The following is a 22,723-nucleotide window of genomic DNA, read 5'->3' as shown; positions in this document are numbered from 1 at the left end:
GAAGCGGCGTGTGTCTACTTGTTTGTTTTGCTGCCCCCGAGTTCCCAGCTGACGGCGCCCGAGACCGTTGCCGCGCTTGTCACGGCGGCGCGCTGCCCACTTTTCAACCAGGGAACTGCACGGGTTGCCCCTTGCAGCCGCCCAACACGTTCGCCAGCGCCCACGCCATCCGCCTGGCTCAGTACAGAAACAGCCTGCTTTTCGCGTCCTGCACCACCCACCGCAGCCCTTCCTGCAGGTTCGTGCCCGTCATGGCGCTGCACGCCATGATGGTCCATTTGTGCGTCTTGATGGCGTCGAGCCGGAGACCCTGCACCGCGTTATTGGCCTGACAACCGGCCGCTTCTGTGTTGCACCGCACATACCTGCCGAACCTCGTCTTCTGTCATGGATCCCGACACGTCGCTCTTGTTCTTGAACACGAGCAAGCTCGCTCCCATGAGCCGCTGCATGTGTCAGTGTGGAATGTGCTTCTCCTTGCCGTACCACGCACCTCTTCCTGGAGCAGCCCCTCCAGCTCACGCCGACAGTCGTCGATTCGCTCGCGGTCGGTAGCATCAACCACCCAGATGAGCGTGTCGGTTTTCTCAAAGTAGTTCTTCCAATACGTCCGCAGCGTCTTTTGGCCGCCCACATCCCCTGGGACGTCAGCTTTCTGAGACCAAGTTGCTGCTGGTAGGCGCCATACAAATATTCAGTTTGTAGCTTCATCCGTCAGCATTCGGTCCTGCCCATTCATGAACCAGTCTTACCCGTCGTACTCAATTGTCTTGATGATGAAGCCTAGCGTCGGGCTGACACTGTTCACGTCCTCATTCATGATTTTCTTAACGATGGTAGTCTTTCCTGCATTGTCCAGACCCCTAGTTCAAGTTAGAAGCAACGTCTTCTAATTTGCAAGAGCTGGAATTCGTACAGCATCAAGATTCTCATCTCTTTGTCCTTCAGACGCGCTTTCCGCAAGATTGAAAGCATCTTTGCGCTGTTGTGTGTTGTGGTAACCAGCCTTCAGGCAGAATCGGAAGTCGAGTGGAGTTCTCCGACGTCGGCTAAACCTTCCACATGCGGATTACGAACGAACATACACCATGTCGGCAATGTTCATACAAGGGGATCTACGCAGCGTGAATCGTCTACTGATTCACTCATGGATGTCATGTGTAGCCTGTGGACCGTCCTACAGGCCATGCAGAAGCATACTACGAATCTTGACCGGGATAGGGTACACAAACCTCTCATTCATCCTCAAGCCATGCTGCGCTAGGTTTGCTACAGAGCAATGGCACGTGTAAAAGAAAATGATAGACCGCAGTACTTGCTTTCTGCCCCCCTTCAAACGGACTCTCTCACCTGCCCCCAAAGCGTGACCCAGGCAGCAACCGTGTGCTTACAAAGACCACATTTCGACCTTCCTCTACCCCTCTTCCTCTCATACCTTCGACGTCCTCCCTTGCACAGTCACAAGTCAATTGTATGCTCGCAAATTCCCTGGGTGTACGGGCCCCACGTATTCCGTTAGACCCGCTGATAGAGGAAGTCGCTACCATGGCACACTTGGCAAGGGTTTCCCGCGAGATGCTTTATGCACAACCACCACCCCAGTTCGAGGAGAGCGGCCAATCATCGCAACAAAACATGGCCCAGCCCAAGGGGCGTGCCACAGAGCAGCCGACCTGGCAGCACGAGCAGATGTCGAAAGCGTTCAAGGTACGTACGCCCAGATGAGCGAGTAGTCAGGCCCTCAGATTGTGCTCCTCTGTCATGTGCGGCTGCACCGTTCACTAACGGCCCCTAGAAGTCAGGAAAGAAAAGCAAGTGGCAGAAGCTTGACATCCACCACGACACAATAGCAGACTATACCCATGATGCCGACCCACCTGTCCGTTTAGCGTCTCACCTTCACCAGTTCGCTCCTTCAACGCCAGCCCCCTCAGACTCGACTCACGATACTCCGTCGCCCAACGCTGAACAATCCAAACCCCACAAAGGACCTCACAAAGGCGGCAGAAACGGAAAAAAGATGGCTTCCCGCTACGTTCCTCCTCATCTGCGTAAGAAGCAGAGCAATGGTGACGCCCTGCATGCAGACACAGCAAACCCCACCCCAGAGATGAAGGTACTGAAGTTGGAGGGCGCCGATCCCTCAGAGGTGCATTTTACGCAACCACAACTGTGAGTCTACCTACATTGATCCGCCCTAGCGAAGGCAGGATTTCTTTTGGTCCGACTGATATAGCTACAGCTTGACTGTCGAAACTCGCCCGGAGGCACCGCTTTCTCCCCCTGCCTCTCCTGCAGAGCAGCAGGCGCAAGGAAATGGAGTATGGGGCTACTACGAGCCGACGAACGCAGCGTGGGGCAACGACGACCCGAAGCCGGAGCCTCCGACGGGAGGGCCCAACCCTTGGAAGAGGGGCAAGCGCCACGTCTGGCCGAAGAATCGCGACATAAAGCCAATCCCTGATGACGAAGAGGACGGTGGTGTGGAGTGCAAGTCGGAATGCAACGGCGATCCCGACTACGATGTGAGGAAGCTTGTTGACTGGAACGGTGACTGGCTTCCGCCGCCGGAAACTTGGTCAGCCCGCCATGCATTCACTGATCGTCATTTCGGCGCAGGCATCGAGAAGTGGATCAACGGTCATGATAAGCGCTGCATCGAGAATCAGAGCGACCTTCTCCGGTCGGTTGAGTTCGAAGGTGTCAAGGGAAGTACTCGCACTATGTGACAGCACGACTCAGACAACATGTCTAACCGAAGTTTGTTGTTCATGATCCACTTCGCTAATTCGATGCATAGGTCGAAGGAGGCGTTGTCTTGATCGATGGCGAAGAAGTTGCTCAACAAACGATCAATTACGAGATTGTCCCCCGGAGCTGGATTGCTACCAAGATCGAAGGCGACCCACCGCAGGACTTTTGGAAGGCATTTGCTCATCGTGCTCCTGCACCACTCAGTGATATCGACATTACCGAACATCGCCCTTTTTGGGATGATTATCTTGACAACACTACCAACTTTCTCAACCCGATGCAACACCCAGCCAAGGCAGAGCTCGACATGAACGACGAAGAGAATCACAAGCAGGCCGCGGGGCAGTCAGCAACACAATATCTGAGGCATATTCATGAGAAGAATCAAATCCGCAAGAGAAGGCATCAGGCAAAGCTGGCCAAGAAGAACCAGAACCAGAACCAAGAGCTCCCCCCTCGTGACCCTGGCTATCGCCCTATAAGCAATATATACTTGCGACCTGTTGTTGCGGCTGATGCCAAAGGTATTCAAGTAAGTCATGCCAGTCTATGTACTCTTTTCCGCACTTGCAGCGACTGAATCGTTGACTAGGAGCTCTACAATTATTACGTCACGAACTCATTTCATACGCACGAGCACCTACCCCGAGCTACCAAGGATATCGTAGAGCGAATTCGAAACATTACTGACGAAGGCCTCCCATACATTGTTGCTGTGCTCAAGGGTTCTCACCTCAAGGGCCCTCAAGCTTTCGTCAATGAGCACATTGTCGGTATTGCGTACATTGATGACTTCGTCGACAAAGGCAGCATGTGTCGCTACACGTTCGAGCTCGAATGCTACGTCCATCCAGACTTCGCCCGCCAAAACATAGCCAAGTGTCTTTTCGACCGTCTCCTTTCGATCGTCAACCCTAGCTATCCTGTAAGAGGTGGCTACAACTGGGTCAATCGTGGCGAGTATCTCAAGAATGGTCCGGCTCGCGTCGTCAAGGTCATCAACTGTCACGTTTATCATGAGGCGGGTGACGACGTGGTTTGGGTCACCGAATTCATGAGGAAGTTCAAGTTCCGCAAAGCTGGCCACTTGTTCAAGATGGGCTACAAATATGGCAAAATGTAAGTCTTTGTCCGCATTTACATTCAAAAACGATGCTGAACATCTCAGCGTCGACCTCATTATCTACCAACACGAGACAGGCGAGGATGTTGACCCAAATGTCCCTCCCATGACACCATTATGAGGTGGAGGCATCGTACAGCGTCTTCCGAAAAAAGCACCGGCTTCAGCAACTAATTAGGATACTCTACCCAAAACCGACCCCAACATGTGGCCACCACATTTTTGTATTTCTTTCCAAGGTCCCTCACACCAACACTTCACTTTGCTCTTTTGCCTTGTACCAGCTCGACGTCGCCGATGCACAAATTGCGGCCGAGGGCAACGGCGACTGAGGAATGTTCGTACATTTCAAGGGCATTGCAACCTGTCCCAGCTCGCCTTTGAGACTGAGAAGCTTTCTCTATAGTGATTGAAGCCTGGAAAAGTATGTAGAATAACAAATCGACTGAGTCTGTCGAAATGATGTGCTGCTCGGTGACCTGAACAATCGTGGTTTGCAGTGCATGTCAAGCTTTGAAGCATTCATTCTACAGGTACATGTGTAAGCGGCAGAGCAAACCCACGAAGAAACCCAAAGCTTCGCCGAATCCGCTGTCTTTCAAACCCACCAACCAGGGTGATCGTACGAGCCAACATCCCAGATCAGCCAATCTCAAAACTATCATATAATCCCGTCCATCTTACACTCCCTCGACGTCATTTCCTCTCCGCACCAGACCATGGCATACCACACCACCACACCCCCTCACGCCCATAACCCGCTGACCGTCTCCACGCCGCGCTCGACCACGGCCTTGATCCGCGCCTTGAGCGTCTTCTGCGCGCACTCGACGTCCAAGTCCTCGAGCCACACGCGCGCCGCGTACTTGTCGAAGCGGATCTCGATGCCCGGCACGGGAATGCCGAGGTTGTGCAGGCGCCGCAGCTCGGCCTTGTCCTCGGGGGAGAGCGAGGTGCTGGGCGTCACGGCAGGCGCGGCGGCGACGGAGTAGGGTTCTGTGATGCCCGAGGTGCCGTTGGGGGTGGCGTTGGTGTCGGGGGTGGGGGTGGCAGGGATGGTGAGTGGCGGGAGCGAGGCGGATGTGCGGGGCAGGGAGAGCGGGGTGAGGGCGTCGGGGCCAAATTGGTTTTCGAGGATGAGAAAGAGGCGGGAGAGGCGGGTGGAGGGGTCGGCGGTGCGGTGGGGGTGCGGGCGGTGGGAGAGTTTGAGGTCGTCGTTGGGCTCGGAGGGGGAGGGAGAGTGGGCGTGTTGGCGGGAGGATTCTGGCGGTCAAGTTAGCATGCGCTAGGGGAAGAGCGAGGAAAGGTAACTCACGCTTCACGGCCGCTGGCGAGCTCTCCACCGTGCACAGCGCCGCGAGCACGGCGTCGGCGATGCCGTCGTTGATCACGTTGCCCTCCCATTCGACCTCGACGAGGCCGCCCGGCCGGCACAGCACGCTCACGCAGTCCATGACGACGTACTTTGTGCTCGAGCGGCTGATCTCTTCGTCTGCGTGCTCTTTGACGCCGTTGCCGTTCCCGTTGACCTCCTTGCCGTTGACTGCCTCGTCGGTGATCTCTTCTTCCTTGATAGCGCCGAATGCGCCCTCGAGCACCCACCGGATCAGATCCACGCCTGCTGCCGACAGCCGCATGTGCTGTCGACACACGATGGTCGTGGTGGTCAGACCGGCGTACTCCTTCAGATCTTCTGGCGCCATGAAGGAGAGCTTGAAGTCTGTCTCGTGCTGGATGAGGACACCGCTGATTAGACTAGGCTGCTCGTCCAGGTCACCGTTCTCTTCGCCTTCGCCCTTTATTCGAGGTACGGGTGGTGAGATGGATGCGAGCTTGCCGACGACCTTGGCAATTTTATCAGTTCTGAAGGGAATGCGGACTTCTTCGCAGTTTGCGGGAGAGAGGATCTTGACGGGGTCTTTGCGGTGCGCGTTGAACCCGAGGAGTTTGGACTTGAGGCGATTCATGTTACCTTTCTCGCCGTGGACTAGGATCTACAAGGGCATGGACCGATTAGCTATGGCCACTACGGGAAACCAGCAAACGGTACTTGTACTTACGACGACAGGCGCGTTGACCTCTGCCACGAACTCCATGTTCTCTTTGCCGTCGACGTGAGCAGCAAAACTGAATTCCTGGACTGTGCATCGGCGCGGAATCTTCTTCTGTTCGTTTTCATTTCCGCCTAGACGGCGCTGCTGATTGCCTCGCTGGGTGATGCAAGGAATCTCGTCAGGCTCCTTCACAATTTCCTTCGCCATGGTGCCCTCGACGGAGTAACCGGTAATGACTACACCGTTCCTCGGATCGGGAGCCCACTTCTCAAGCAGCTCGCGCGAGGTGCCAGACTGCATCATACCCGGGGACGCCAACATAACGCAGCCCCCCACATCGTCGAAGCGCTCGAGCGACTTTAGACTGCGCACAAAGCGGAAATCCCACGGCCCACCTTTGCTCACATCGCCTGCTGCTTCGGCTTCGGCCATTCGCTCGCGGAAGAGGCGCTTGATGTTGTCGTTCATGGCTGACACGTACGTCTGGTAGACAACCATACATTTGCGTGCCAGGCTGGAATTGTAGTAAATGGGGATCTTCTGGTACTCTGGGTGCTTAGCCCAGTACTCATCCAGAATCAGGAGTAACTCTTGAGCACGGCCAAGGGCAAACACGGGGAGGAGGGCTCGACCGCCGCGGTTGAGGATGTCAGTGATTGACTTCATGAGTTGGGCTTCCCTCTGGACGCGTGGAGTATGTGTCGAGATACCGAAGGTGGATTCGGTGATCAAGACGTCAATCTTGACATCTTTGGGTATTGAAGCGGACACCAGATGCCGGTCGTCTTCTCGGGAGTAGTCGCCGGTGAAGAGGATCTTCAGGCCTGCAATCTCGATCTGGAACATTGCTGCGCCCAAGACATGGCCTGCTGGGTACGGCGTTATCCGTATGCCAGCAACGGTGTGTGTTGTGTAGAAATCGATGGCTTCGATCATGGGAAAGGTGTTTGTGTGGTCCTGCTCGGTGTACATTTGGATCTTGTTCTCTGCTGAGCTGGACATGTTGCCCACTCGCACGGAGTCTGAGATCAGCCACTTGTAAATGGCTTTGGTGGGATGGGTCATCATAACACGACCGCTGAAGTTCGTCTTTGCAAGTACATACGGCAACGAGGCGGCGTGGTCGACGTGGAAACTTTGCGGTGTTAGCAGTCTGTAGCGGTCGTCTCGCTGATGCAGATACTATGTACATGCGAGCGGATGATGGTGGGAGAGGCACATCACCGAGTCGAACAGTACGATGCAAATATATTCCATTGGTTCTCGTATACATGAAGCCTGGTATCCGCAATGTCCGACTGCAGTGATGCGCCGCGCTTGTCCTCCAAATGCCAACATGGTCGCGTACAAAACCGAGGTACTTACTGTGATATCAGGAGAACGTCTACAGTGCTCAGGTCGAACTCATCGTAGAAGGGCATGGCCGACAGTCCCTCATGCGCGGGGTGCATACCAGCGTCGAGCTACCCTGCGTCAGCAATGCCAAACACATGTCGTCAAGGGATGCCACGCACCATGACCGTCTTGCCCTTGTACTGTATGATATGGCACGACCGCCCGACTTCGTTGCCGCCCCCGAGACACAGGAACATGAGCTCATCGGAAGGATCTACTGGGTCCTCATCGACGGGCGCCATCGCGGCCGCCTTGCGCTTTGCCGCCATGGTGGGCGCTGTTCTGTGTGGTTAGGGGCGTCTGAATGCCACAGGAATCGGCGGGCTATGGCGCTGCACGCGGCGCGTCGTGGGCGATGGCACGGTCCGCGGCGCAGAAAGGGTTCTACAGGTCAGCGATCATAGGCCGAGCAGCGCAGACGCTTCTATCGCGTCCTCTCGGTGGAAGCGTCGGTGACGGCGAGCAGGGTCGATGGGCGAGGGACGCAGGTGAGGGTCACTGGCAGGCGCCTGCCGTCCATTGTTCGCGACGCCGGCAATTAGCCGAGGCCCGTGCGCTCGCGACTTCCCTCGTCTGCGACTGCTCTTGCTTCTCCGCCAAAACACGCAGGCGCCCGCAACACCGCGCCCCGGCACCGCCCACCGAGAGCCCGCTCCCGATCCCGCGATAGCACCGTCGCTCTTTCCAGCCGCTGCCCACGCTCGCGCCCGCCAGCGGATGAGCCGTCGATAGGAGCGCCGCCAGACCGCGACAGCGAACGAGCGCCGCGCTCGCTGCCCGCCATGGCGCACCCGCACTACAACCAGTACCAGCAGAACATGCACGGCATGCCGCCGCTGCAGACCCAGGGAGCCATGCCAGCCCAGCAGCGCCCCTTCTCGCCGCAGCAGCCCTACCAGCCGTCGCCCGGCGCCATGTCCCCCACGAGCCTCCCGCCTGCCGCAAAGCGCCAGCGTCTGTCGCCGCAGCCGCAGCCCATGTCGCCCTACAGCTCCCAGTACAACTCGCCCTTCTCCAACTCCAACCCCCAGTACTCGGCCCACACCTCGCCCTACGCTGCCTCGCCGCCCGGGACCCAGTACCTCTCGTTGCCCCAGTCGCCCGCCGCGTCGCAGCCCGCGACCCCCTCGTTCCATCAGCCGCAACCATACCAGCCGCCGCACATGGCAGGCGACTCGCGGCCGCCGTTCTCTGGGGCCATGTTGCCCCCAAAGGTGCCCGCGAGCAAGGCGCAGAAGGAGGACGAGCTGGAGAAGAGCACTGCCAAGGACTCGAACCCCAACACGCTTGCCGACGTCATAACAGGCTCTGGCATTGATTTGCAGCGAGAGGAGGAGGAGCTGTTGCGCGGCAACTACCAGTCGCAAAGCTCTGCGTCGACCATGTCCCCGCACGGTAGCTTCAACTGGTCCCAGCAGTCCAACCACGGCGCCTTCCAGGGAGCCGGACCGTTGAGCCAACCCAAGACGAAGGAGGAACAGGAGGACGAGTTGCGCCGAAAGCATGCAAACGTTGCGCGTATACACAACGAAGCAGCCTCACACCCGCTGACTGACCCTTTTCTTCTCGCCGCCGGTGTGCGCCAACGCATGTCCAAAAAAGTTTACGAACACGGCATCAAATTGGATTTGGAAGGTTTGTTTGATAAAATCCCCAGTGCTGTTCAAAATGTTACTCGTAAAGAGCTGGGACCTTCCTCTAATGGCGAGTCAATTGTAGAACTTCAGGCTACCAGCCTGCTTAACAATGGAGCGCCACTGGTGGACCTCGTTTCCCTAGTATCACTCGCTGCAGAGGAGCGCGTACGCACAGTCATTGAAGACGCATTCGCACTGGCACAAGGCCGCCGAAACACCTCTCAAGGAGTTGTCCCTCCCAGCCTCGCTGACGTCGCTGCCGCCAGCGGAGATACTCAGCGCACGGAAGCCGTCGTACCGAACATCTCAAAGACTGCGTGGGAAGCAACAGAGAACGCTTCCAGTCCGTCGGCACGGCTGCCCACGCCTCCCGGCGATGTGTCTCCGGCACCGCAAGCAACCATACAATTCACTGCCAATCCTATCGTCGACTCCCTCAAGCGTAGAATGCAAGACGACGAGAAGTTCGAAAAAGCTCGGATCGCCAAGCGCCAGAAACGACTACAAGGCAACTCAGCTTCGCAAGATACGCTTATCGCCACGCCAACATCGTTCCCAGACAAGCCAATCACTAAGAAGGAACGTGATCGAATCAACAAAGCGGGCAATACCGAGGAAGCCGTTCACAAACGAGCCAACGAGACCGCTGCTATGGCCCTTGGGATGAAGAAGGGCAAGAAGAAGTACTCGTGGATGGACCTTGGCAGCGGGGGCGGTTCTGGCGCATCGACGCCCAGAGGTAATCCAGTTACGGTTGGGAGCGCGAGCGGCACATCTACGCCCGCAGCAGCGCAGACGGATCGTGGCTTGTTGGCCACCAAGCGAAAGTTCCAGGGTGGCAACCTGGAGAAGGGTGACGAAGGGGAGAAGATCCAGCTTCGTGACATCGTGCATGTTCTCGAGCTGGACGGCAAAGAACGGAAGGCGCTTGTGCAGATCATAGCACGCATGCGCAGCTCCGACACGGATGCGAAGAAGATGGAAGATCGGCCTCGAGCCACTCCCGTTCCTACGGCGCGGTGAAGGATCGTTTGGACATCCTTTCTTAGGGACGGAGTTCTCTTCTCCTCTGTACTGTAATCATTTCTAGGCACATCCATCAGCGACGGCGTTACTGTGGCTTCTTTCTTGGGACGTTGGATGAGCCGAGTGGCACGGATGTGTTTGTATGCCGTCCCATGACTTTGTGGGAACTTTTTTCGGAAAGCTTGTTCTAAAAGTGTCCGGGTGCTTCCATGCGGAGAAGCAGTTCTCCCTGCTCAAATTGGATTGAGAGATATAATCATCTGAGACTACATGAATGCGCACATGAAACATTGTAATCGAACAAATGTCTGTTCGGATGCTCTTGCAACGTCCACATCATTCCAGGTTCATCCACATTACCACCGTTGATCATGATCCGCGCTAGGTCCGACCATCAGACGTAGCATTGCGAAGGTATGGGGTGGGCGCTCGAGCGTGAACGAACGAGGCACCGCTTCACAGACGACACAAGCACATGGCAGAAAGAGCACGTGCTATTTGCGCTCTCCGCATGCTCTCTTCTACGACACCGCCGTGTCTGTGGCCAGACCAGCGTCTACAAACGGACCGCGCACCTGCACACGGGCATACAAAGCCACAGACCAGCACGGCCTCCCACGCTCAGCGCAGCATCCCGCGTCTCGATGCTCGGAACCGCTTGATGGAATACGGGCACCAAACACAGCACGAGCCTTGAGCCGCACGTACACGCGGATCTGCCGACACCAGCTCGACACGTTCTTCGTTGGACCTGGTGGCGTGGGAATCCCAAGAGGTCATGGCTAGGAAGGTCACTACTGCCCTCGCCACCGTGCGCGTGCCGAAGAAGTCTACCTTTGAGAAGGGGGGCCAGGCTGCTGTGGAGCCGGGGGATCAAGGTGCGTTGGAGGCGCGCGCGGAGAATAGGAGCAGGGGGTTACGGAGGTTGATCGGGCTTTGGTGGCGTGGTTGGGGAGGGGCAAGGGTATGGAGGGTTAATGGGACGAGGGAGGGTAAGGGGGGGAGATGCAAGTGGACGGACCGCATGGAAGTGTTAGTATGATGGCACGGAGCACGCGCGGTGTGTGGATGGGTAGTCTACCGGGTTGAATGGAACGGGATCCGTACTCTTGGCGGGGGTTCCTGATGTACCCAAAGTGTTGCGCGGGTTGTCTATCTGGGCTAGTCTCCGGCGTGTCTACTCGTATCCAGCTCGCTCGATCTCCTTCGGGAACGACGGTGTGTTGACGTTGGAGGCACACGCGTGCTTCCAGTCACTCGGCGTGTACTTGTCGACGATGCCCTTGAAGGCTTCCTATAGTGTGGTCAGGATTCTCTTGGTCACGTTAAACAGAAGCCTTGCACTTACCAGTGTGCAGAACGTATCGTCACCATCCAGATGTTTCCCTGCCGGCTTGCACCCAGGCACCTGCATGATCTTGTCGTTGTACCGGATGCGGACGTAGTAGTCCCTCAACTTGTTGCGCTGCTCCGGCGTGAGCTCCCTCAACGGTTTTCGCGCGATGCCCTGAGGCTTGACGGGCAGGTCTGGTGCCTTCTTGCTGCTGAACAGCGACGTCCACCAGCTCTGCGGCTTCTCCTGCGAGCCGGCAAGCGTACCCGCCGAAGCCGGCGCGTCGGAGAGACGCTGCGTTGCGGGGGTAGCGGCCTTCTTGCGGAACAGCTCGAAGGCGATGTGGCTCGTGAACGGGGGCCACTTCTCGCCTTCGAAAGCGCCTAGGCTGGTCAGGCAGGCAGCGAGCGTGGTGTCGTGGCAACCGGATAGTGCGAGCCTGATGTCCGTCTCGCCTCCTCTGCCATGGCCCAGGTCACCGTCGTTGCCGCCAACCTCGACTAGCCCGTCGTTGCCGTTTCGCTCGACACTGCCCGTCATGCGGCTCGTGATGTCGCCCATCAAGCCGCCGATGCCGAGCATGCGGTATTCGGTGCTCTCCTTGTATCCTTCGAACCACTCCTCTACGCCGATCTTGTCGATAATGGCGCGGGCTTTGCGGTCGTAGAACTCCTTGGGGAGCTTGGTCTGGGGGCCGTGGGCATCCGTGGCATTGATCGTGTCCATGATACCCGAAAGCCGGGGGTGAGAGTCCACAGCAACGGGCTGGTTTCCTGGCATCCACTTGGTGAACAGCTTGGAGAGGTACTGCACGTCCTCGGTCTCGTTCCAGCGCTCGGCCGCACGGTTGGCAAACGCGCGGCTGAGATGGGCAAAGCGCCTGCAGTTGCCGTCGTTGGGGAAGAGAGTCTCGTCAGCGGGCGTCCTGGTGATGATGGTCGGTGCGGGGAAGTCGGCTGTTCTTGCGCTTGGTGGATAGAAGCCGTAGAATGCTTGCTGGACGGATTCTAGTGCTCGCGGAATGGGGGTTGCGCGTAGGTAAATCATGTCCGAGTCTGAGATGAGCTTCGGCATGAAGCGGAGCTGGTCTACATATAGATGGCGGAGACGCTGTCCAAGGGCAAGAGTGGTTTCGCGGCCTTTGTCTGTGAGCTCTCCGGGTTGGCTGCAGCGGTCAGGGTCAGCGCATATACACACGGCATACTACGTGAAAAGTTTGAACACCAACGGCAATATATGTAAAGCCGCAGTACTCGGTCCGATACTCAAGCACATAGTATAGGGCTCAGGGAAATAGCCAATCCTACCATATACCATCAAACTCTCCGTCCGGACCAGACGCGATTACTGCTCTACATCAGTACTTGGACGTAGCCATCCGGTCGGGAGGCGTACCGGGTCCATCGTCGAGACCAAAGGTCTCCAGCCTTCGTCGGTACTTCAATTGGTCCCACTTTGACCAGTCTGTAGTTGACATTACAACGCTGGAAAACTGGCGGGCGGAATTGCAGTAAGGCCAATCTTTGTGGAAACAAATCAGTCACTTGTTTTCGCCTTTGATTCTGTAAGCATACATGGCCGCAAACCCGTCTACATATTGAAATTAGCAGTGTCAATGTGTATGAGGAGTGCCATTACATTCTGGAACCTGGGTGACACGGGGCTGCGTTCTCCTGTACGCATTGGTCAGTGGTGGCTCCCGTGCAGGGACTGTGTCTATTTCTTCCCACAGACTGTGATACGAACCATGGCGGAGTAGCTAGCTTTGGGTCAGCGTCTACGCAAAAATGCGACTGCTGCATCAATTGGGTCCTGTTGAATATACTCACGACTTGCACTAGCCGTAGCTCGAGTTCCTGGGGATAGAGCTGCGCGAGCTCCTCCTTTGTATAGGGCGCACGCGGAACGAAGGTCGTCATGATGGATGCAAGGACGAGACCACAACAAGGCCTCCCTTGGCCAACAGCAACAGATGCTCAGGCAGAACACAGGATAGAGTCGCGGTCGCGGTCGCGTTGATGCGTCACTGGCGCCGCACGTGGGAGCGCTGGCCGGGGCGGCATTTCCCTTCGCAGCTAGCGCATCAGACATGGGCGCATCGCAGGCGCGACCGAGTACGCGAAAAAGAGACAGCAGCCATCCGACCCGCCCGCCTTGCCTTGCTGGTCCCTCAGGCGCCATGATGCGCTCGTATGTCTGCCAGCAATGCCGCCTGCAGCTGCCGCGACGACTCGCCCCGCCGCGCCACCCGCAATTGCTGTCCCGAGCCACCATCGTCTCGTTCCGCAAACCCCCCAAAGCCTCACAGCCCGCCGACGAGGCGCAACAACCGCCTGAAGCCGCCCCGAGCGAGGACACTACGGCGCCGCGGGCGCAGCCACAAGAGCCTGGGATAGCATACGGGAGACGTGATCCAGAAGCGCCCTTGTTTCGCTACCACAGGGTCGACGACAAGCCAAGCCCACATGGCGATGGAACTGCACCAGTGGGCCGTTATACTCGCGCCGCGCAGCCTGACGTTGCGCCCAGCCGATTCTGGACCATGGACCATGGCGATGGCAGGAACAGCAAGGCGTCCCGCCCTTCCTCGTCCTCGTCATCTGCCGTGCAAACAATCAACACAGCCTTGAAGAAGGGGAGCGTAGAGACAGCCTGGGACGCTTTCAACAGAAGCTTCACCTCGCGAGACGTGCCCGCTCTGACCGACCCACCGCTCAGCGATGTCCCCCTTCTTTCAGGCGGCAAGCTGTTCAAGCAGCTTGCGCTGGCCACCGCCCTGGAATTCGGCAAAGGAAACAAAGCAGTCCCAACACCGACCCAAGTCCTCTTCCGATTCGAGCAACTCGACATAGCACCGCCGCGCGTTTGGGGCCAGGTGATAGCAATCCTGACATACCAGTTCATGCGGTCAATGGCACCACCCGGCCAACGCGGAGCCCCGGAAGACCCAAACGAGTCCGACACGGAAGCGACGCTGGGCGAGCTGCTGTCACTTTGGAGGTTGTTCTTCCAGCGCTACGGAAAACAGCAAGCAAAAGATCCTCTCGAGTCCATCAGCACCGAGTGGAAGGCGATCCCGGATGGTCAGGTCAGTTTCGGGGAAGCCGGCAAATACTTCGGGAAACGCCTGCAGCATTTCTGTCCTACACACGACAGCACTCCCGAGTTGCACTACTCGGCCATAAGCATCTTCAACTATTTTCATGCTGAGACGGAGCCTCCGCATGCCATCTCGGAGACGCTCCGACAACAGAACGAACCATTCCTTCGCTTGTTAGCATCCACTTTGGCTGGGTCAAACATCGAGAGCGCCTTCAAGCACGCCGAATTTCATCCCATGTTAAGGAGCTTAGGCAAGGAGTATCAACGGTCCATCGCTGCTCAGATGGATTCGGCCCCTAGTCTAGCATCAACCATACTTGGCGTCGACCCTGGAGCAACTCCAGAGGAACGGGCCTCCCATCTGCAAGCGTCCTTCCTCAAGCGCATCGGCAGGCAAGTGATGATGCAGGCCAATGCGCGTGAGGTAGAGAAGCTTTGGGGTGAGGCGCAGAAAATGTACAGATCATTCGTGGTGGGAAAGTCGCAAATTCCGCGACCGATTTATAACGCTTTTCTGTCTGGTACCATGACGCTGTTCCAGCCGGACCAAACCGTCAAGATCTGGAACCACATGATTGCGAATGGTGTCAGCCCAAATTTGGAGACCTGGAACGCAATGCTGATGGGCTGCGCGAAGGCGAAAGACTTAGCCGGCATGAACGCCGTCTGGGATAGAATGATACGCGCTGGTGTCGAGCCTGACCAATACTCTTGGACAACGCGGGTCCATTCAACCATTGGTACCCACGTTCAAATTGATGCAGGTTTGGCCATACTAGACGAAATGGGCAAGCGATGGCTTTCAGCTGAAGCTGCGATCAAGGACTCGAAAAATCCAGCAAATAGAAAAGGACCCAGAAAACCTGTGTCAAATGCAAATCTGGTCAACACCTTCACAAAACCAGACATTGGAGTGATCAACGGTGCAGTTGACGGCATCGTCCAATTGCCCACCAAAGGAAGTGTTCAGGGAAGGCGGGGCCATGGCTTGACCTTCGAATCAAAAGTGTCATACGTACAGAGAATTTTGCAGTGGGCTGGCAACTTTTCCATCAAGCCTGACACTCGCACCTACAACGCTTTGATCAAGCTCTACCTGGGTGGTAACGACTTTCCAACCGCCTTTAAGCTACTCCGCCAAATGGAGACGGAAGGCCTAGAGGGTGATCTTGCAACACACACCATGCTCCTCCGTGCAGCTTTCGACAATCAGAAATTCGACACCCTCTCTCACCAGGAGCAGGCCGATCGTGTCATTGGTCTCTTCGACCAGCTTGATCAGGGCGGCTTGAAGCCGAATACATATGTGTACCAGATCGCCGTAGATCGCCTACTAAAGTACTTTAGCAACTACACGGGCGTGCGCGCAGTCATAGACCATATGATGAGTCGCGGTTTCCTCGTCTCGCCGCAGATTTACACCTCGCTGGTCACACACTATTTCCAACAAGATCCGCCGGCCATCAAGGAAGTTGACAGCCTCGTGACACGCATCTTGGGCCCGCCCGCAGCGCCAACGGATAGGTTTCTCTTTGATCGCATCGTTGAGGGATATGCAGGAATTGGCGAGATTGCGCCCATGATGACCGTGCTCACGAAAATGAGCGCGCATGGCAAGAGGCCGAGCTATCGTGCCCTGGTTGAAGTCGTCAAGGCACTATACAACGCGGGAGAATGGGAGCGCGCGAGGGGCATTGTCCGCGACGTGAAGGAGAGCACGGGTGTTGTGAAGGACGGGGCAACGACGACGCATCAGGTTGATCGCGACCAATTCTTCTACGCTATAAACGCGCTTGCTCCAGACCTGCTAGAGGAGCTGGCTGGTGATCACTTCAAGGCGCCGGTGCGTGCGCAGACCACGCAAGGCGATGCTGGCTACGAACCGGCGCAGCCACAACATGAGCAAGCGCAGTACGAGCAGCAGTCGTACGACCAGTACCAGCCCCAAGACCAGCAAAATTATCAAGGTGGCTATGAGCAACAGCAGTACGGCCAGAGCGGGTATGAGCAAGCGCCATACGAGCAGACGCCCTACCAGCAGCCGCAGGAGATGGACAATGAGTTTGTCAACGCCGAGCACGAGGGGTACCTCTCTGACGAGCCCGAGGTGCCGCACCAGCAGTGGACGATGAATGGCGCTCAGAGTGCTGGGCGCAGGTGAGATGAGAAAGCGGGTCTAGCATTTGGATTGGGACTTCCAGGGCGTCTGTAGGATAGGATAGCATAGACTTGTACGAGAAGAGAATGTGTGCATAGTTATATGCACAGCGCGGCTTGCTGTACAGAATAGACATGTAGAATACCCCGTGCCATTGCGACTCCCGCTGGAGCCGTATGAATTCCGCACAGCAATGGTGAACGTTTCAAGTAGCAGTGTAGTGTATTGCATTGTATCTTGTTCCGATTCCACCTACCCAATGCATGTGCCTTCGACTTCCCCGTCTCAGCTCGTACAGAGGTAATCGTACAAGCTCCCTCACCTCCACCCTAGTTGTGCCGCCTGCTCTTCTTCTTCCTTCCCCCGCCCGCCTCGTCCTCGCTCGTCTTCTTCCCGTTGCCGTTGACAACAGGCTCGCCGTCGGTCTCCGCAACGGGCACCCCCTCGGCCTCTTCGTCTGCGGCCAGCAGCCGGGTCAGCGCCGCGTTGAACTTCTCCATCTGCGCGAGCGCGCCGATCTGGACGCGCATGTAGTCGAACGCGATGCCGACCTTCATGTTGCGCGCGTGGACCTTGATGACCTTCTCGCGGCGCGACGAGACGGCCGAGGGCGGCGGGCGCGCCGAGTCGGAGGGCAGCGCGGAAGCGGCGGCGGGCACGTCGGGGTCCTGCTGCACGTCTGCGTCGTCCATCGAGGGCAGGTCGTCGGCCTCGCCGTCCTGCACGGTCTGCAGCACGGGGATCTTCTGGTAGCGCTGGGAGAAGTGCGTGAGCACGACGGCGGTGGCATCCATCTGGGCCCCAATCGCCAGCGCCTCGGACGTCGTCGAGTGTTTCTTGGCTATGGCGTCGCCCTGAAGTTCGTCGTCGAAGGTGGCTTCGTGGATGAGAACCGTGGAGTTGCGCCCGATGAGAGTGAAGGTGTGCGCGGGGCGACAGTCGCCCGAGTAGGAAACCTTGAGGGGGTTGAGGGAGGGCGGGTCGGAAGGGGACCGCGGGAAGGTTAGGGAGACGGCCATGGCGCCGTAGCAGTGCTGGACTTTGCAGGCTTGCAGGTCGGTGAGGCCGAGAACGGCGGGGTAGTCGCGCGGGTGGAGGAGGATGCGCCGGCCGAGCTGGCCCGAGGCCGTCATTGAGGTGTAGGTGAGGCGGGAGCCGGTATCTTCGAAGCGGCGGACGGACGAGATCTCGAGGGGCAGGATGCGGCTGTAGCCAAAGTCTTCCACGAGGGAGTATTCGCTGAGCCATTTGATCATGCCCTCGTGGGAGACGAGCGAGAGGCCGTATGAAGAGGCATCGGCTGCAAGCGAGGCGGAGTCTGAGGGATGGTCATGCTTTGGGACGCTGTTGTGCTTGGCCCTGTACCATTCGCGGATCACCGAAGCAGTGCCGAGGTGATGGTCAGCGTGAAGATGGCTTATCCAAATCATGCGGAGGTTTCTGAGGATATCGACCAGCTCGTCTGTGCCAAAGACCCGCTGGAGCTGACCCATGGTACCTTCGCCGGCATCGAATAGATAGTTGCCGACGCCTGGTACCCTCACAAGTGTCGCAGACACATTGCGGTATTTCGAAGGACAGGCGGAACCCGTTCCAAGAGTAATCACCTCGGTATCAGGCCGAGCGACGAGCTTCCGCCATCTATCCAGCGCCTCATGGTCGTCCGTTACCGCTTGCTGGGCCTCCTCCGCCAATCTCAGAACCTCTTCATCCATTTGGGCTCGTACTTCCAGCTCGAGCACCCCAGGCGTCTCTTGTTCTTCTTTTCTACGGAATTGCTCGTCATCCGTTAATGCCTCGACTTTCCGCTTGAAGTTCGGCATCAGAGAATGTTTCATCCCCCTTTCGGCTGGTGTGACATTTGGGAGACTGTTGATCCTGCCGGGCGATCCTAGACCGTAGAGGCTTCGCTGCGGAAGAGTCTTGAGGTCGTGCTGGGGAACACGGTATCGGGCGGGGTCGATGGCTGAAAGACGGATGGTCTGAGCTGCGACGGAATCGAAGGAAAGACGGTTCGCGCAATCGTCCACCGACGAAACGACGTGTTCCAGTTGACTGAAACGTTCCATGAACTGCTGCAAAGAAGGATGCCCAGAAACACCGGGTCCAAGAACCCAGTAGATGATCTTGATGTCTTTCATAACAGCCTCCGACGCTAACTCTTCTCTCTGAAGTAAGGTTTCCAGATAATCGACGGAAGGAACATCCAAAATAGCGAAACCGTTCCCTGGTTTGTCCGGTCCAATGACCATATCCGGGGTAATGGTTTCTCCCTTGTCGTTCTCTACGCTTTGGCCCTTGCTCAGCTTACCAAACTGTGGTCCAGATTTTAGACCAAGCTCTTTTGCGCGTTTTGGATCAAATGTGCCCCGTGTTGGTTGCGAGCGCACAATGTACGAAAGCGACTCTTGCTTGGGTGTGGTAGGGGGAAGATTGTTCACAGTAGCACCTGGCCATGGAGTCCTTGTGAGAACTGTGATGTCTGGGAGAGGCTCTCCACTACCAGGCTTTGGCCCACGGTATTGTTCGATGCGGTTGGTCTCTGGATTGCGAACAAATATCGCAGCAGGTGGCTCGACTTCTGAGATATGGCGCTCCACCAATGTGTCCAGGTTCCACTTTGAGTTGAACATCATATTCAAGACGGCTGATCTGATGCGATCATATCTTGCCTCTCTCTCGTCAGCAGACTCGTTCTCGGGTGCACGATGTTCCTCGAAGCTGTTTAATTGTTCGAAGCCCTCCTGCAGCTGAGCCAACTGCCGTTCACGGTGCGGGTCTGTGTCTCTCCGTGCAGGAGACACGCACAAAGCCCAGACCTGGATTGCTTCGTCTTGCCACGACGGCAAGATAGCGCCTTGGTCATCCTTGCGTGGCGGCACTTCCTTGTACTCGGTTGCAATCACCGGGATTCCTTTTCGGAAGATGTAGCGGCGGCAGGTGTTCAGCGCGTGCTTCAAGTTGGGCGGGCCGTACACGTTTATCTTGGGCCGTGGAGGCTCGGCAAGCCTTTTGGCGTTCTTGCTCTTGCGATGAAGCTCCATGACGGTGTCGTAGGCAGTCGTCGCTGAATCAGCCAGCGTCAGCGTCATGCCAATCAGTCCACCTGCGTTGTGCCAGTCCATCTTGCCCGTCATGAAGAAGTTCTGGACTTTGGTCATGCGCAAGCCTTGTTCGACCATTGCCCGCTGTGTACCCTCTGCATGGGTGCCAAAGATGTAGTGTTGTTTCTGCGTCTGCAGTATAAGCGTCGTACCCGGTGTGTCGGCGGTGGGCGACGTTATCATCTGGACCGTGGAGGCCATCTTGCTGGAGTCGCGACGAACGATGGGCGCGCCGTCGTGCGAATCTGGCTGCGGTATTCTGTTGTCTCGTCGCGGTGGTCTGAGGGGCTCTAGAAGAGCTGGCAATCCGGGCGCGTGGAAATGAGTGTCATCGGAGAGTCCTAGGCTCTTCAGAAAGCTGGTCCGCGGTGTGGGGGGTGCTGGAGGCTGTTCGTAGACTCGCAGTCGCGCACCAGATTCCGGCGGCCCCACGGGTCGGTCGGGCGCAAATCCGCGGACAGGCTCGGTGCCGTTGTCGTGTCTCGTCGAGAGTTTGAATAGAAGGTGTAACTTGGACTGGTCTTTGGCGGAGCGAGCGCTACAGCTACCAAAGTTGCGTGCGGGATGGAGAAGGGTCGTAACGGTCGTAAAGCGCCGGAGGGCGATCGCGATGGGCGCCAATGTGGCCACGTTAAAAGGAGCGACGGGGAGAGAGGTACATGTACAGGCGACGGGCGAGTATAATGTGTTCAACGAGTCGTCGAGTCACTTTGAGAGCAACAACACTTTTTTTGGCATGTCGGAGAAACCTTGTCACTAGTTGCCGATCGACCGCCCCTGCTGCTCTCCGAACAGCGCTCTTAGATACTGTGCAAAAGCACGCGATTGAAGTGAGAAAGGAACAGCATCACGCGATAGACAAGACGCATTGTCCAAATTATGTGATATATATATCATTCACAAATCGGCCGTGGCCGCCTATCTAAACCAATATACAGCGAATACTCCCAAATGCCCCTCCTAATAATACTAAGTAAAATGCCAGCTTGGGCTGAAGCCGTTCTGGCCAGCGAGGAACAAAGGAAATCGTGAGTCATAGATTCAAACTGAGTGCCATGTAGGCATGGCGGCAATGCAGCTCGCAATACGTAGTTTCACACCTCAAAATCAGGTGTCCAAAGAATCCCGTGTCGGTTTGCAACCGGGAGCCCGAAGCGCAGAGCCCGTGCTCAAGGCCTGGATGGCAGAAGAGAAGAGCTAAACGTCATACTCAGGAATCGAGATGCGATGTTAAAGCAACAACTCGCTCGAAAACTGCTTCCATCCTAGCGCACTGTCTCTGAAAGCGGGCCATCTTGAGCTCATCGGCAACCTCGTCGGAGATTTGGAGCTGGAAGTGCGCAAAAACCTTCTCGGAGGTTATGTCACCGAAGAGAGACTCGTGCTCGTCGACGGTGTGGGCAGTAGCGGTAGAGGTGGAAACAGGGGCAGAGTTGTAGAGGTCAAACTCCGGGTCTTCATCCTGCTCGGCCTCAACCACGGAGGGCTTCACAGCGGGCATGGCCCGCTCAACAACGGGGTAGTCGGCCTTGGCTTGCTTGTCGGAGGCATCGTCCTCGGCAGCGAAGATGGAGCTGTAACCCTTGCCAGAGATGACGTCCATGTCGAGGGGGTTGGTAGGGCCGGCGGGAAGCTCAGTCACAGCAAAGACCTGCGGTTGCTGGTAGCTGAACGAGGAGCTACCGTTGTTAATGGCCCAGCTGTTTGAGTTGAGGTTGAGCATGGACATGTCGAGAGGCGCCTCAGGCACAAGGGTCATGCCGACCTGGGGTTGCGACATGGCGCCGAACTGCTGGTTTTGGCGAACGGGAGCTGGGGTAGGCGTGGTTGAACCAGACAGTGTTTGCATCGCTGGCTTTGCCTCGAGGCCCTCGTCGCGAGAGAGCTCCTCGAGGAAGGGAGTGAATGCCTGGTGACGTAGGAGACGCTCAATGAACGCCCTGGACCGAGCATTCTCCTCCATAAGAGCACGGTTCTGAGTGCGAAGCTCGTTGCACTCGTTGGTCTTTGCGCCAATCTCGCCTTCGAGCTGGCCAATGTACTCTGCTTGAAGTTAGCCGATGTCATCTCGGTAGCAATGCTAGTCAAACTTACCCTTCCTGCGCGATCGGAAAGCGCGAGCAGAAACCTTGTTGCGAAGCTGTCGGCGCTCCTTGGAGCTCAGCTTCTTGCCTTCCTCGGAGGCAAGCAGTCGCTCGTCCTCGTCCATGTCCTCTTCGTCTTTCTTCGCACGAATAATGTGAGGCAGGAGATCGTTCTGGCCGTTGGCGCCGGCAAGAGCATTGTTCTGACTCTGCTGGCGAATCTGGTTCACGACACGAGCGATCGTCTCTTCGGTTCGCGCATCGCTCAACGGGCTGCTTGAGGTATTCCGGGAGTGCTGTTGGCGGCTCTGTTGCTGGCCAGCTTGCTGTTGCCTTTGCTGCATCAGCTGCTGAGCCCTTTGTTGCTGGGCCTGTGCTTGGGCCTTTGCCAGTGCCTGCTGCTGGGCTTGCTGCTGGTGCATGCCGGGCCACACCCGGACGTTCTGCACCTCCTCTTGCGTGATAGCGCTGGGGTCCACGAAGTCGGACGACTGCGACGCATCATTGGACGGGTAGAAGAAGGCGGGTTGCGACGACATGGAGAGGTCCATGTCCATGGCGAGTCCACTGTTCCAGCCTCCCATCATGGAAGATTCGCCCATCAAGCTCATTTCGTCGATGCCTGTGGACGAGTACATGGAGTAGCCCGTGCTGTAGGAGGGGTTGATGCCAGCGATGGAGCCGGTCGGGAGGCCGGTTTGCTGCTTGAAGCGCTCGTACTCGTGGCTGGGTTTCGCGGGCGTCTGCATGTCGTCGCCGTCGAGGACTGTGTTGGCTGGGCTGGTAATGGCGGATTGCGCACTCGAGGGCTGTCTCGAGATGGTGGGGGGTGTGGGCGAGGGCAACTGGCTGAAGTCGAAGAGCGAATCTGTGTCCGGATCGAAGCACTGGTTGGCGTTTCCGAAATTCGACGGCATGGTCACGGCATGGTGGACGGCTGTCGCCATGGTGTG

The 22,723-nt window shown here is 57.1% G+C and overlaps 7 protein-coding genes across 7 annotated transcripts; 3 read left to right on the top strand and 4 right to left on the bottom strand.

The window, feature by feature from the left end:
• Positions 1-4: 4 nt before the first annotated feature.
• Positions 5-992, bottom strand: CC84DRAFT_1165994 (ADP-ribosylation factor). The gene is made up of 6 exons (XM_018178847.1): positions 917-992; positions 753-863; positions 689-705; positions 494-639; positions 366-446; positions 5-310 (listed from the first exon to the last, which is right to left on the bottom strand). The coding sequence occupies exons 1-6, from the start codon at positions 973-975 to the stop codon at positions 179-181; spliced, it is 546 nt and encodes a 181-aa protein (XP_018034189.1). The 5' UTR covers positions 976-992; the 3' UTR covers positions 5-178.
• Positions 993-1,545: 553 nt separating this feature from the next.
• On the top strand, positions 1,546-4,273 carry CC84DRAFT_1260897 (uncharacterized protein; the record flags this gene model as incomplete). The annotated part of the gene is made up of 6 exons (XM_018185024.1): positions 1,546-1,707; positions 1,796-2,172; positions 2,243-2,702; positions 2,801-3,286; positions 3,347-3,873; positions 3,923-4,273. The coding sequence occupies 6 exons, from the start codon at positions 1,546-1,548 to the stop codon at positions 3,996-3,998; spliced, it is 2,088 nt and encodes a 695-aa protein (XP_018034188.1). The 3' UTR covers positions 3,999-4,273.
• A 69-nt stretch (positions 4,274-4,342) lies between these two features.
• Positions 4,343-7,945, bottom strand: CC84DRAFT_1165993 (cleavage and polyadenylation specifity factor). Its single transcript, XM_018178846.1, has 5 exons — positions 7,446-7,945; positions 7,297-7,394; positions 5,938-7,066; positions 5,193-5,871; positions 4,343-5,140 (listed from the first exon to the last, which is right to left on the bottom strand). The coding sequence occupies exons 1-5, from the start codon at positions 7,593-7,595 to the stop codon at positions 4,623-4,625; spliced, it is 2,574 nt and encodes an 857-aa protein (XP_018034187.1). The 5' UTR covers positions 7,596-7,945; the 3' UTR covers positions 4,343-4,622.
• Positions 7,946-8,180: 235 nt separating this feature from the next.
• CC84DRAFT_1188391 (uncharacterized protein) lies at positions 8,181-9,986 on the top strand (the record flags this gene model as incomplete). The annotated part of the gene is made up of 1 exon (XM_018180985.1): positions 8,181-9,986. The coding sequence occupies one exon, from the start codon at positions 8,181-8,183 to the stop codon at positions 9,984-9,986; it is 1,806 nt and encodes a 601-aa protein (XP_018034186.1).
• Positions 9,987-11,090: 1,104 nt separating this feature from the next.
• Positions 11,091-13,330, bottom strand: CC84DRAFT_1165991 (phosphoglycerate mutase-like protein). Its single transcript, XM_018178845.1, has 8 exons — positions 13,152-13,330; positions 13,069-13,081; positions 12,961-12,995; positions 12,897-12,912; positions 12,718-12,843; positions 12,630-12,669; positions 11,338-12,487; positions 11,091-11,283 (listed from the first exon to the last, which is right to left on the bottom strand). Exons 1-8 carry the CDS (start codon positions 13,239-13,241, stop codon positions 11,167-11,169), a joined length of 1,587 nt encoding a protein of 528 aa, XP_018034185.1. The 5' UTR covers positions 13,242-13,330; the 3' UTR covers positions 11,091-11,166.
• A 105-nt stretch (positions 13,331-13,435) lies between these two features.
• Positions 13,436-16,795, top strand: CC84DRAFT_1165989 (uncharacterized protein). Its single transcript, XM_018178844.1, has one exon. The coding sequence runs from the start codon at positions 13,502-13,504 to the stop codon at positions 16,583-16,585; it is 3,084 nt and encodes a 1,027-aa protein (XP_018034184.1). The 5' UTR covers positions 13,436-13,501; the 3' UTR covers positions 16,586-16,795.
• Positions 16,796-16,911: 116 nt separating this feature from the next.
• Positions 16,912-22,717, bottom strand: CC84DRAFT_1177762 (uncharacterized protein; the record flags this gene model as incomplete). Its single annotated transcript, XM_018180302.1, has 3 exons — positions 16,912-20,224; positions 20,961-21,729; positions 21,781-22,717. The coding sequence occupies 3 exons, from the start codon at positions 22,715-22,717 to the stop codon at positions 16,912-16,914; spliced, it is 5,019 nt and encodes a 1,672-aa protein (XP_018034183.1).
• Positions 22,718-22,723: the final 6 nt, after the last annotated feature.

The sequence above is a fragment of the Paraphaeosphaeria sporulosa genome (genome assembly GCF_001642045.1).
Source record: "Paraphaeosphaeria sporulosa strain AP3s5-JAC2a unplaced genomic scaffold CC84scaffold_7, whole genome shotgun sequence".
NCBI classification, from domain to species: Eukaryota; Fungi; Ascomycota; class Dothideomycetes; order Pleosporales; family Didymosphaeriaceae; genus Paraphaeosphaeria; species Paraphaeosphaeria sporulosa.
This window is presented reverse-complemented; position numbering and strand designations above follow the sequence as displayed.